The sequence below is a fragment of the Corvus kubaryi genome, unplaced genomic scaffold (assembly GCF_017639235.1).
Source record: "Corvus kubaryi isolate FWS band 111438036 unplaced genomic scaffold, C.kubaryi_AGA036_p1.0 37326, whole genome shotgun sequence".
In the NCBI taxonomy this organism is placed as follows: Eukaryota; Metazoa; Chordata; class Aves; order Passeriformes; family Corvidae; genus Corvus; species Corvus kubaryi.
Window position 1 is genome coordinate 219,559 of NW_024581105.1, and position 13,383 is coordinate 232,941.

At 61.2% G+C, this 13,383-nt stretch overlaps 2 protein-coding genes across 3 annotated transcripts; both read left to right on the top strand.

Moving 5' to 3' along the window:
- The first annotated feature begins 119 nt into the window (after positions 1-119).
- On the top strand, positions 120-9,915 carry ADD2 (adducin 2). The gene is made up of 14 exons (XM_042029504.1): positions 120-294; positions 1,014-1,152; positions 1,700-1,851; positions 2,729-2,809; positions 2,883-3,032; positions 3,586-3,729; positions 3,810-3,908; positions 4,127-4,306; positions 4,401-4,658; positions 5,487-5,606; positions 5,696-5,785; positions 6,293-6,443; positions 6,525-6,614; positions 7,429-9,915. The coding sequence occupies exons 1-14, from the start codon at positions 121-123 to the stop codon at positions 7,725-7,727; spliced, it is 2,127 nt and encodes a 708-aa protein (XP_041885438.1). The 5' UTR covers position 120; the 3' UTR covers positions 7,728-9,915.
- A 750-nt stretch (positions 9,916-10,665) lies between these two features.
- SNRNP27 (small nuclear ribonucleoprotein U4/U6.U5 subunit 27) lies at positions 10,666-13,146 on the top strand. Of its 2 annotated transcripts, none has more exons than XM_042029550.1 (6): positions 10,666-10,810; positions 11,530-11,650; positions 11,840-11,952; positions 12,061-12,140; positions 12,235-12,299; positions 12,834-13,146. In XM_042029550.1, exons 1-6 carry the CDS (start codon positions 10,774-10,776, stop codon positions 12,886-12,888), a joined length of 471 nt encoding a protein of 156 aa, XP_041885484.1. In that variant the 5' UTR covers positions 10,666-10,773; the 3' UTR covers positions 12,889-13,146. The 2 variants fall into 2 exon arrangements, with proteins under 2 accessions (XP_041885484.1, XP_041885485.1); XM_042029551.1 differs by having other exon boundaries at positions 11,843-11,952.
- The last annotated feature ends 237 nt before the right edge of the window (positions 13,147-13,383 follow it).

Consider the following 13,383-nt stretch of genomic DNA (forward strand, 5'->3'; position numbering starts at 1 on the left):
CGCCGGGTAGGGCGGGGGCCCCGCGGGCCTTATCAGCCGGGCACAGCCGCGCGGTGTTTTCGGTGCTTTCTCCCAATCTGTATTCCGGGGGTGACGCCGCGTGTCCCCGCGTCCCGCAGGATGAGCACGGCCGCCAGCCCCGAGCCCCTGCCCGAGCCCCCCGCCCCCGGGCCCCGCTGCCCCCCCCAGGAGGACCCCGAGTTCCTGCGGGCGCGGAGCGGGACCGGGGACCTGCGCCAGGACTTCAACCTCATGGAGCAGAAGAAGCGGGTGACAATGATCCTGCAGAGCCCGGTGAGCCCCCGGCCCCACGCTGGCCCCCCCAGTCCCCAACCCCCTCCCGCCTGTCTCCAGCCCCGTCCCACCTGTCCCCAAACCCTGTCCTTCGTGTCCCCAACCTCTTCCTTTGCGTCCCCAATCCCGTCCCTCCTGTCCCCAACCCCAGCCCTCTTGTCCCTGGCGCCATCCTTTGTTGTCTCCGCCCCATCCCTCGTGTCCCCAAGCTAATAGTTGTCACCACATGGTGGTGCATCTCCCCACCTGGCAATGTCACTGCCACGGTGAGCTGTGCCAGCAAACCAGTGGGGTCACTGACACCACCAAGACGGTAATGCCACCAATCTGGTGGTGCCACTATTGCCACTCTGTCACCAAGCTGGAAATGTTACTACCGCCAAGCTGGTGATGCTGTCACCACCACCATCACTGTGCCACCAAGCCAGTGGTGATACTGCCACCAGGCTGGTGATGCTGGCACCACCACTGAGCCACCAAACTGCCAGTACCACTGGTACCAAGCCAGCAGTGCCACCGCCACCATGGCACCGAGCTGGCAGTGCCACTATTGCCATGCCACCAAGGCGATGCTGTCCCTGACATCAAACTGCCAGTGCCACCATCACCGTGCCACCAAGCCAGCAGTGCCACTTCCACTGAGCCAGTGATGCTGCCCCCGCCCCAATGTCCCCAACGGTCCCATCTACCCCGTTGTCACCTTGTCCCCGGTGCCGCAGTCCTTCCGGGAGGAGCTGGAGAGCCTGATCCAAGAGCAGATGAAGAAGGGGAACAACTCATCCCACGTGTGGGCACTGCGGCAGATCGCTGACTTCATGGCCACCACGTCCCCCGCCGCCCTGCCCACCTCCCCCATGGGTACGCGGGGCTGGGGACGGGGCGGTTTGGGGACACTCACAAGGGGTTTAATTGGGGGGGGGGGGGGGGTGGGAAAAGTCTCAAAACATTGGGGGCCACCAAACCTTTGGGGTCACAAAAACCACTGCGACCTTCAGGGGCATCAAACGCTTTGGGACCACCAAACCTTTGGGACCTTGAAGACCCCAAAAACCTTTGGGGTTATCAAGCCTTTGAGACCTTTGGGGCCCGCCAAACTGTGGGGCCCCTAAACTTTTGAGATCCTGGGGACTCGTAAACCTTTGAAATCATCAACTCCTTGGGATCTTGGGGTGCCACCAAACCCTTTGAAGACCACCAAATCTTGGGGACCACCAAACCTTTGAGGCCTTGGGGACCTCCCAAAACTTTTGGGGCCTTGAGGACCTTGAGATCCAGCAAACCCTTGGATCCACCAAAGCTTGACAGCCACCAAACCCATTCCCTCAGCCCTCTGCTTTCCTGTCCCTGGTGAACCCCCCGTGCTTTGGGGGGGTCCCACTGCTGATGGGGGGTCCCCGATCCCCAGGGCTGGCGTCGGTCACCCCCATTAATGACCTGCATGGGACGGAGGGGCCGGCACTGGCCAAGGGCGAGCGGCTGATGCGCTGCAAGGTGGGCAGCATCCACCGGCTGCTGGACCTGTACGGCTGGGCACAGCTGGGACATGCTGCCGTCACTGTGAGCACCCCAACACCAGGATGGGGGGCTGGGGTTGTCTTGGGGGGATTTGGGGTTGTTTTGGGGGAATTTGGGGGTTAATGGGGCTTTTGGTACCTGCTGGACCTGTATAGGCTGGGCACAACTGGGACATGCTGCTGCCACTGTGAGCACCCCAAAACCTCACAGGAGATCTGGGGGTTTGGGGGAGTTGGAGGAGGTTTGGGGTTGGTTGAGGTGGATGTTGGGGGAATTTCGGTTATTTTGGTGGGATTTGCTGGTTTTGGGGGGCTTGGAGTTTGCTGGACCTTTTCAGCTGGGCAGTTAGAGCACACCACCAACACCATCAGCACCCCAAAACCTGTACGGGGGGACAGGAGGGTTGGGGGTGTTTTGGGTTTGGGGAGGAGTTTGTTAAGGAGAATGTGTTGTGTATTGAGGTGTGGGATTTTGGGTGGATTTTGGATTGAGGGTGGCTGTTTTGTGGTTTTTTGGGGGCGAGTTGGGTATCTGGGGGGGTTTTGGATGGTTGAGGTTTGGGGAGTTTTAGGACTTGGCGTTCTTTAGCGGGTTTTTGGGGGGTTTGGTGAATCTTACAAGGTTGGGAGCTGTTGGGTTCCTAGAGGGATGTTGGTGATTTTAGGGGCTCTTGAGGGGTTTTGGATATTTGAGGTGGGTTGGGATTTTGAGGGTTTGTGGGTTGTTATTTTGGGTCAAAGTCTGTGGGGGTTGGAGGTTTTGGGGTTGTTGGGTTCCTTCGGGGTATTGGTTGGGAGGGGAGTTTCAGAGATTTTTTTAACGGTTTGGGGGCAATCAGAGAGGTGTCGGGGTTCAGAGGTGGTGTTTATTTGGGGAGATTTTTGGGGTGTTTCTCACCGCACTCCGTCCCCCATGGCAGCTGCGGGTCAGCAAGGAGCAGGAGCACTTCTTGGTGGCCCCGCAGGGGCTGGCATGCAGCGAGGTGACAGCGGCCAGCCTGGTGAGCCTCCCCTTCCCTCCACGGGGCTGCCTGGGGGGGAGCAGCCCCCCCTGAGCCCGCTGTGCCCCCCAAGGTGAAGGTGAACGTGCTGGGGGCCGTGGTGGAGCAGGGCAGCACCGGCTTCGCGCCCGACGCCCGCAGCTTCAGCCTGCACGCCGCCATCTACGCCGCGCGCCCCGACATCCGCTGCATCGTGCGCCTGCACACCCCCGCTGCTGCTGCTGTACGGGCTGCAGACGGGGGAACGGGGCTTGGGGGCCTTTGGGGAAGCTGGGTTCAGGGGGGATTTGGGAGGTTGGAAGGGTGTTTTGGAGGGGTAGGGGGATTGGGGATTTGGGGAGGTTGGGTTTTTTGGGGGGACAAGGGGATCTTGGAGATTTGGAGGGGCTGTGAAGGACTTGGGTGCCTTGGGAGTTTGAAGGGGTTTGGGGGATTTGGAGGCATTGGGAGCTTTTGGGGGCACATGAAGGGTTGGGGTGATTGGGTGATGGAGGTTTTCTGGGGGTTGGGGTTCTTTGTGGGCAGTTCATTTTTGGAAGGATTTTGGAGTTTGGGAGGTGGGGAGTTTGGGGAAATTTAGGAAGTTGGTTATGGAGGGATTTGGTGGGGTTGGAGATTTTTGGGGAGGTTTTTTTGGGGGGTTATGGGATTTTTGGAGAGGAGTTTTGGAAGGGTTGGGGGTTTTTTGTGGGGGTGGGCTTTTTATGGGGTGTTGGTGTTTCTTGGGGGTATTTGGGGTTCCTTGGCCCCCCTGCCCTGTTCCCCCCCGTGCCCAGGTGTCGGCCATGCGCTGCGGGCTCCTGCCCATCTCCCGCGCTGCTCTTCTCCTGGGGGACGTCGCCTACTTTGACTTCCGCGGGGAGGTGGAGGATGAAGCTGATCGTGTGGAGCTCCAGAAGTGCCTTGGGCCCACCTGCAAGGTGAGGGGACACCCCGGGGGACGCGGGGGTCACCCCCCATCCCCTGCCCGCCCCGCTGACGTCCTGCGCGGGTGCTGCAGATCCTGGTGCTGCGGAACCACGGGGTGCTGGCGCTGGGGGACACAGCTGAGGAGGCTTTTTACAGCATCTTCCACCTGCAGGCCGCCTGCGAGGTCCAGGTGAGCGCGGACCGTGGGGTGAGCTGCGTGTGGGCCCAGCAGCCTGTGCCAGGAGCATGCCCTGAGCTGTGCCAGCTCTCAGCCCCTCACTTCCATCACCGCTGAGCTGTGCCAGGTCTCACCCCTGTTACTCCCCCGGGTGCCAGCGCTGGGCACAGGGGTGGCTGTGGGGCTCGTCCCCAGTGTCCCCAGCTCAGCGGTGCCCGGTGCCCACGCAGGTGTCAGCGCTGGCGAGCGCGGGTGGCGCGGAGAACCTGATCGTGCTGGAGCGGGCCCAGCAGCGCGTGCCCCACGGCCTGGGCGCCGTGCGCCGCGCCGGCACCACCTTTGGGCCCCTGCACAAGAGTCGCCTGGGCGAGCATGAGTTCGAGGCCCTCATGAGGATGTTGGACAACCTGGTGAGCGCCAAAACCCATCCAACCCCCCTCAAACTGCGCCCCAACCCCTCGGTTTATCCCCGTGTTCCTGACTCCCCGCTCTGCGCTTTTCCAGGGATACCGCACGGGCTACACGTACCGCTACCCCTTCGTGCAGGAGAAGAGCAAGCCCAAGAGCGATGTGCTGATCCCCGCCACTGTGACAGCCTTCGTGTTCGAGGAGGAGCCCGCCGGGACCCCCGCCCTGCGCCAGCACGCCCAGAAGCAGCAGAAGGAGAAGACAAGGTGGCTCAACACCCCCAACACCTACACCAGGGTCAACCTGGCTGAGGAGCCACAGGGCAGCGCCGGTGGCCAGAGGACAAAGACCACGGTGAGGGGCAGATGGGCAGACAGGGGCTTGGGGATCAACAGCCAGAGAGGTGGAGGGTGTCCTGGTTATTGATCCCGCTAAAATCTGGGGTGTAGGAAGTCCTAGGGATCCGCCTTCATCCCGTAATAATGATTGTTTTGAAATCCCACCTCCCCATTCCAGTGGGGCCGAGTGCCATCGGCTTTATTGGGGTCTTCCCTCTGTGCAAGATGCATTTATTTGGGTCTCCTCTCATTTACTGTGGTCTCCTCTCATTTATTGGGGTCTCCCTCTATGCAAGATACATTTATGGGGGTCTCCGTTTTATTATCAGGGTCTCCCCTCTATGTAAGATGCATTTATTGCAGTCTCCCCTCTACGCAAGATGCATTGTTTGGGGTCTCCCCACATTTATCAGGGTCTCCCCGCTACATAAAGTGCCTTTATTGAGGTCTTCCCTTCTACACAAGACATGTTTATAAGGGTCTCCCCTCTATTACTGGGGTGTCTCCCTCGTGCAAGATGCATTTACTGGGGTCTCCCCTCCATGTAAGACCAGTTTATTGAGGTCTCCCCTCTACACAAGATGCTTTTATTGGGGTCCTCCTCTATTATTGGGTCCTCCCTCTATGTATGATGCATTTACTTGGGTCTTCCTTCTATGCAAGGAGTGTTTATTGCGGTCTCCTTTCTCCATTGGGGTCTCCTTTCTCCATTGGGGTCTCCTTTCTCCATTGGGGTCTCCCTTCACCATTGGGGTCTCCCTGCATTTATGGTGTTTCCCCTCTACTACTGGGGTCTCCTGCTCCCCAAAACACCTTTCCCGGATTTCCTTCCCTGGCCCCACAGTGGCTGAGAGCAGACGAGGTGGAGAAGGGCAGCAGTGGGACCCCCATTCGCATCGAGAACCCCAACCAGTTTGTGCCGCTCTACACGGACCCACAGGAGGTGCTGGAGATGCGCAACAAGGTGGGGGCTGGGGGACAGGGGGGCCTCGGGGTGCTGGGGGGGGTTATCCCTGCCCTTGGAGGGGGATTTATCCCTGTCCTCACCCACAGATCCGGGAGCAAAACCGTCAGGACGTGAAGTCAGCCGGGCCCCAGTCACAGCTGCTGGCCAGTGTCATTGCCGAGACCAGCCGCAGCCCCGTATGGCACCTGTGTGACCCCGTGTCCCCAGCCCTGTGACAGACACCCCGTGTCCCCAGCTTGGTATTCCCAGCCCATGTCACACCAGTCACAGCTGCTGGCCAGCGTCATCCCTGAGACCAGCCGGAGCCCGTTATGGCACCCGTGTCACCCCATGTCGCCAGCCCATGACACCCCATGTCCCCCGTCACAGCTGCTGACCAGTGTCATTGCTGAGACCAGACACAGTCCTGTCACCCCGTGTCCCCCCCATCTTCCCACTGTATCCCCAGGCCACTATCACCCCATGTCACCTCTCGTCCCAAGCCCCACACCACCCCCCATGCCCAGCCCCAAGTCCCCCTTCCCAGAGCACCCAGCCTTTCCCTGGCTCCCCAGCATTCCACAGGGGCAGTGGCACCACTCCAAGGGCAGAGGGGACACTGCTCAGGGTGGGGGGGCTGACACAGCTCCAGAGGGTGTGGCACCTCTCCGGGGGGGTGACACCACTCTGGGGGTCTGTTTCAGTCCACTGAGAGCCACTTGGGGGATGCAGAGGCCAAGGAGGGCCAGGAAGAGGCTCCCCCCGAGCCAGAGCCCCCCAACCCCTTCAGCCAGCTCACGGACCAGGAGCTGGAGGAATACAAGCAGGAGGTGGAGAGGAAGAAGCGCCTACAGGGTAGGAGAGACAGCCCAAAATCCCCAAACAGCCCTGGGTGGCACTGAGGGGACCTGGGGCCAGCATGTCTCTCTGTGGCAGGTGAGAAGGACGCGGCAGCAGAGGAGAGTGGGGCTCCGCCACCAGAGCCACCCCCTCCAGAGCCCCCAGCGCCTGCAGAGCCTACGGAGGGTGAGTGGGGTGACGAGCACCCCAAAACGAGGGGTGGGGTCCCAGTGAGCAGCAGGAGTGGGGGGACAAGGGCAGCTGTGGCCAAACCGCGTTGAGACGCAGCTCGCTGTCACCTTGTGTCCCCCTGCCTGTCCCCGGGGGCTCTCTGCTCCAGAGGGGCCAAGCTCCAATGGGGATTCATGGCAGGAGGATGTGAGTGTCTGTCGGTGGCTTTGTGGGGTGCAGGGGACGCCCCTGTCCCCCATCCCAGTCCTCACGCTCCGGCGGGTGCGATGGGCCCGTTGTTCCGATCCACAGCGGGTGCCGGGGCGCGGCTCGGGGCTGCTGGCTCTGCCATGGTGTCTCGTGGTGTCTGTGTGTCTGTCTGTCTCCACAACGTCTCCTTTCTCTTTCCTCCCCGTGTGCCTGTCACCCAAGGAGTTATCCCTGAATCCCTGGCGCCGTAGTAAGTACGGAGAGGCCACCCCGGACGAGGGACACGGGCTCGGGGGGATCTCCGGTCTCCGTGGCCCACTCCAGCCCCACTCAGGGGAAATCCCTTAGGAAATCCCTTGGGGAATCCCTCCTTGTTGTTGCTTCCTGCTTTTCCTGCTGCCTCTTCCCGGCTCTCCATCCCACATCGCTTGTTCCCGCAGGGAGGGGGGAGGCTCGGGGAAGTGGTGCCTGTGGCAGGACAGGATCAAATCCAAGCATTCTCTACCTGTGGAGGCCAAATCCTGCTCCTGCCCAGGTCCCACTGGAGATCTGAGGGGATAAAATCCCCACAACACCAGTGCTGCTGCCCCAATTCCCTGTTCCCTCTCCCCTTCCCAAGGTGATAAGAAGGCCGATGGCAGCCAAGCCCCCCCTGATTCCACTGCCAAGAAGGAGCCACCAGCGGTGGTGAATGGGAAGGATGAAGAGCAAAGCACTGAGGAAAACCTTGGAAAAGGAGGGACAGACCGGACAACCCCCAATGCTGATCAGGATGCCCCCAAGGAGAAGGAGACAGTGACCAGCAACCCTGTGTCCCCCGACGGTTCACCCTCCAAATCACCCTCCAAAAAGAAGAAGAAATTCCGGACCCCATCTTTCCTGAAAAAAGGCAAAAAGAAGGAAAAGATTGAATCTTGAGTCTCCCAAGGCCTCGCGCGTGGCCATCCCGGGGATCCCCGGGATCTCTGAGACCGGGAGCGCCGGGGCAGGGGGCAGCTCCTGCCTCGTGCGTCTGGCCGAGGCGCGGCCCAAAACCCCCGGATTCTGGCTGTTTTCCGGGTCCTCCTGGCACAAGGCACCTTGTCCCCCTTGTCACCCGCCTCTGGAGGTGGCCACCGAGCTTAGAGAGACTGTGGTCCCCGTTTGGGGAAATTCCCGCTGCATCTCCCTCCCCACTTTCCCTCCTGGGCTCCGGCCCCTTCCCACCATGGGCCGAGGGTTGAATTTTCTCCACCAGAGCCCAGATCTGCTTGATTTGAGGAAGAAAAGGGTGTTTTGTGGTTATTTTCTTCACCTTCTGTTTCAAGCTCTGCTGGAATGGCGCTGGCTTCATCCCCAGGGAAAACTGTCCATCGCTTCGCCAGGAGAATGGGATAGAGCTGAAGGCAGGGGATTGCTTTTCCTGAAGGAGAAGCTGAGATTTTTCCTTCCCAGATTGTGATCTTCCTCTCGCTGGGCTAAAGAATCACTTCATCCCCTTCTCCTGGTACCCCCACCCTGTGTCTTCCCCAGCCAAGGAAGAGCAGCAGGATTTCCCACCACTGGAAAAGCCCCCACCTCACTGCACGACCCGCACCTGGGAAAATAGGGGAAAAAAACTCCGGAAATTGTCTGTGTTATTTAAAACTGAGCAAAACTCACTCACTAAGTGCTACTTCGGGATGAACACACGCTGCCAATTCCCGCTGGCCTCCGCTCACAGTGACCCTGTCCACGCCGGATCCCTGCTTTTCCCAGCTCTGGATTCCCAGCACAAGTTCAATCCTTCCTGGCGTTCCCTTCCCTCCCAGCATTACAACCTCCTGGCCAATCCCTTCCCAGGAAGAGCCGCAGCCATGCCGATGTTCCCCACGGCCATTCCAGCACTGGGATTTGGGGACAAACCAACGGGATCAGCCCCTCACCCTCCCAGTTTCCTGGGGTGCTTGCCCTGAGCCTTCCTGCATCCATGGAGTCCTGTCCAGGAGGTCTGGAATGCCCCAGAACACCCCCCATTTGTGCTTTTCTCACCCCAGCAGGATTTTCCCATGTGCCATCACTGTGGTTTCAAACCTTTTTGCTGCTGTGAGACAGCTCATGGGGGTTGGATCCCTCTGGAAGAGCAGGAAGCCCACAGAATGGGGGGTGCAGGCAGGGACTGGGGCACAGAAAATAGCAGAGAGACCCCCCAGACAGGGATCTTGCCAGAGCCTCATGGCCAACTTGAGCCTGGATTCTGGGGAGAGCCTTTGTCCCCCTGCCCAGTGTCCCCCCACAGGTCCCCATCCCACTCCTGCAGGATAGGGGGGACCGAGGGGACACACTGAGCCCCTAAGCCCCCTCTGCATCCCCAGCCCTGTCACCGGGGGGGCTGTTCCTCACTGCCACTGATTTTAAGGCTCTTTGAGGCCATTTTTGTCCCTGGGCCTGTTCCCCCTTCGTGACCCAGGGCAGCAGAGACAGCTGTGTCACCTCCCCGGGGTAGCACCGTCACACCTGGGGGGAATTCCTGAATGACAGCACTGCCACACCCCCCAGCCCAACCCGGGGGCTCCCCCGGGGGTTTTGTCACCCCTTTGTCCCTGGGAGTCTGTCCCCAGGGCCTTTGTCACCCCTTTTTCCAAGGGACACTGGCTTAGCGGTGGGATTGATTTCGCCCTCCCATGAAATTCTGGGGAGTTTCAGGTAGGAAGGGACGAAGGCTCCAGTGCCACCATCATCACCATGATGAGGGTCCTGGCTGCGCAGCTGGAAGGAGACAGGGCCAAGATCCCATCCCAGGACCACCCTTCGGGAAATTCCCCCACCCTCCCTCCCCTTGATCCAGCAAGGCTCAGGGTGCGGGTCTCTCCAGGGGCAGGCAGGGAGGGGCAAATCCCTGCTGCGGGGCCTCCGCATCTGCACCTCCCCTGGAAAACAGAGGCTGATCGCATGTTGGCAACGGGGAAGGGCAAGTCCAGCTGGACTCAGCATCCGTCCTCCCACCTGGGGCTGCCCAGGAGGGCCCCGGTGGCGGTGGGGGTGTTGAACCCCGCGGAATGCCACCGGGATGTGGCATGTCCCCGCGTGTGACAATCGCGGCCGGGAGCGCGTGGAACGCCGGTGTAAATAAACCCCGTGTTTGGCACCCGGCAGCGCTCGGAGACTGAGGGGCGAGGGGGTGGGATGGGGATGGAGGTGGTTGTGGGGATGGGATGGGATGGGATGGGATGGGATGGGATGGGATGGGATGGGAAGGGAATGGAACGGGTCGGGGACGGAGTGGGAGCTGGGATGGAGGTGGAGAGGGGGGTGGAGCTGAGGCTGGGATGGGATGGGATGGGATGGGATGGGATGGGATGGGATGGGATGCGTCGGGGATGGGATGGGATGGGATGGGATGCGTCGGGGATGGGATGCGTCGGGGATGGGTCGGGGATGGAGCTGAGGCTGGCACGGGGGTAGCGGTGGAAATGGGAAGGGGCTGTGGGGCTGAGGGTGAGGATGGGATGGTGTCACGGTTTAGGAATGGCACTCCCCAGTTCAGTGCCCTCACTGAGACGGCCCGGAGCCGCTGGCACTGGAGGTGCCGCACAGGGGGAAGGTTCCAGCAGCTCCTCAGAGAAGCCCCTCCTGAGCCCCCCCCCCACTACCAAGCCCAGGCACAGCCGCAGACACGTTCGGACTCCAGGCCGGGCCGGCACCGGCCTGCGCCCGCCTGCTCGAACCCGGGGCTCCGAACCGAGGGTGCGGCGGGGAAAGGCCGGGCCGGGCAGGACGCAGCGAGCGAGCAGCGGCCAGCGCAGGGTGACGGCCCCGCCTTCCTCCCCTCCCCTTCCTCCCCTCCCCTTGCTGCCGTCCCCTTCCTGCCGTCCCCTCGCTCTCCGGGCTGGGCGGGCTCGCGGGCCGGGGCTGATGCGGTGCTGATCGGCTCGGCCCCCGCAGGCTCGGCCCCGCTCCGGGCCGTCGGCGCCGGGGGAGCCCCAGGGCGGGGCTGAGGGGGGCCATGGGCCGCAGCCGCTCCCGGTCACCGCCGCGGCGGGGTGAGGGGGCACCGGGGGCACCGGGGGGGCAAAGGAGCCCCGGGGGGGGGGGGGGGGGGAGCGGGGGGCCGGGGCACGGGGGGAGCCGCGTGGAAGGGCCGGGCCCGGGGCTCCCCCAAACCCGCGGGCGGGGACTGAGGCCTTCAGGGCGGGGGGCGGCGGGGAGGCCCCGGTTCCTCGCTCTGGGGAGAGCAGAGACCCCCTCCCTCCTCATCCTTATCCTCCTCTTCTTCCTCCTCATCCTTCTTCTTTTCCTTCTCTCCTTCTGTCCCTCCTCTTCCTCCTTCTTTTCTTTTTTCTCTTCTTCCTCATCTCCTTTTCCTTCTCTTCTCCCTCTCCCCATCCTCATCTTCTCCTCCTCTCCTCCTTCACCTCTCCTTCTCCTCCTCTCCTCCTTCTCCGGCTCTTCCCACCCCTCTCCACCTTCCTCAGGTTTTTGGGGACCATCACCCTATAGCTGGATCTCCCCCTTCCTGGCTGAGCCCCCTCCGGGTGATTTCTCCCCGGATGATTCCCCCCGCTCCAGGTGGAGCTTTTTCCTGCTGCTCTTTCCACTCCTGGGGATGCCCATAGGGGTCCCTCAGCCCAGAACTGTCCTGGGGGATCAGGGAGGGCTGGGAGGGGCTGTCCCGGGGTGTCTGCTTGGGACCTGGGATGTTCTGCGGGGATTTCCTTTGGGAAGCGGGCACGGAAGCAGGAGCTGACCCTTCCCCGGGCAGAGCGCCGGCGCTCGCGCTCCACGTCCCGGGACAGGGACAGGCGGCGGCGGGAGCGATCGCGGTCCCGGGACAGGGACAGGAGGAGGAGCCGGTCCCGCTCCCCACACCGGAGACGATCCAGGTGAGGGCAGGGACCACCCAGGTGAGGGCGGGGACTTTCCGGTGAGAGTAGGGATGATCCAGGAGAGAGCAGGGACACCAGCATGGGGTGGGCACAGCTAGGTGAGGGCCGTGTGAGTGACCCGAGGACGATGGGAGCTCCAGGTGGGATTTCCAGGTGGGAATTGCAGCCCCACCTCGTGTGCCCCAGCAGGTCCCCACGCCGGCATCGCTCCAGCTCCTCGTCACCAGCGCGACCCAAGGAGCGCCGGGATGAGGAGAAGAAGGAGCTCAAGGACTCCAAGAAGGAGCGGCAGATCACAGGTGAGGGGGGATTTTTCTCTTGGAACACTCCCAGATGCCCTGTGGGGCCGGGACCAGCCCAGGGACACCCAGATTTTTGGGAATCCCAGCCCGAATTTCTTCCCGCAGAGGAGGATTTGCAGGGCAAGACAGAGGAGGAGATTGAGATGATGAAGATGATGGGGTTTGCCTCCTTCGATACCACCAAGGTGAGCGCAGGCCCGGGGCCACTCCTGGGGGCTCTGCTGTGGCACCTGCCCTGTTTGGGGATAATCCATGGGGTTTTGGGACGTTTCTCCTCAGGGGAAGAAGGTGGACGGCGCCGCCAATGCCTACGCCATCAACGTGTCCCAGAAGAGGAAGTACAGGTGTGTCCCCCCTCCTTTGGGATAGAAAGAGGATTTTGTTTTGTGAGGTAACTGTGGCCTCTGTCTCATGGTGATCCGGCTTCCAGGCCTTGGGAAAACGGGAATTTTGTGAGGTTGAGACACAAAAGTAGAGGTGACAGTTCTCCAGATCCCCCTGGGAATGGGGGAATCAGGATGAGGAGTGAGGAGCATGTTAGGAACAGGTGGGATGTGCCCAGTGAGGCCTGAACAGGATGGGAGCAGCAGGAAGCGACGCTGTTCCCCTGGTTTATTCCCAAAAAACACTCAACTTTGTCAATTCTGTTCCCCTTCTGATGGGAGCCTGGGGGTAGGGCCAGGCAGTGCTGGTGGGATCCTCACACAGCCCAGCCTCCGGAGCAGCTCCTCGCTGGGAGCCTTCCTGCCCATTTCTCGGTCAAATCCATGTGGAACTGGGGTCCCTGTGGCCACTGAGTCCCATTCCCAGCCTCCCCCAGGTATTTTTGTCCCGATTTCCCTGGATCCAGGGCTGACTCTGGCTCCATCCTCATCCAGGCAATACATGAACAGAAAAGGAGGATTCAACAGGCCCCTGGATTTCATCGCCTGACACTGGGACATGACTCCCACCACGGAAGGATTTTGCTTCCCTGCACTCTCCTGGCTGGCTCCGATGCTGGATTCCAGTGGAATTTGGGTTGTTCCCAACAAATCCCACAGCCAGAGCCACCACGAGTTTCCGTTTCCCGGGTTTTTGTTATTATTTTTTTACAAAAAAGGTCGGTTTCTGGCTGGGATTTTGCTGTGTTTTCCCTGCTTTTGGTTTGTTTCCCTGTTAATAAAACCCCAGATCTATTTTTTTCCTTTATTTTTTATCATTCAGAGATAAAGCAGGGCCTCGATTCCCCCTCACACAAATCCTTGGGAATTGATACCATCTTGGTTTGACCCCTGACCGGGGTGGGGGTGTCCCAGCTCTGGGGGGGTGTCTGTTCCTGTCCCAGGGGCCCCTGTCCCTGTTGGGTCCCCGTTCCTGGGGGATGTGTCCCCATCCCGGGGGATCTGTCCCCATCCCAGGGAGTCTGTCCCCATCCCGGGGGGGGGG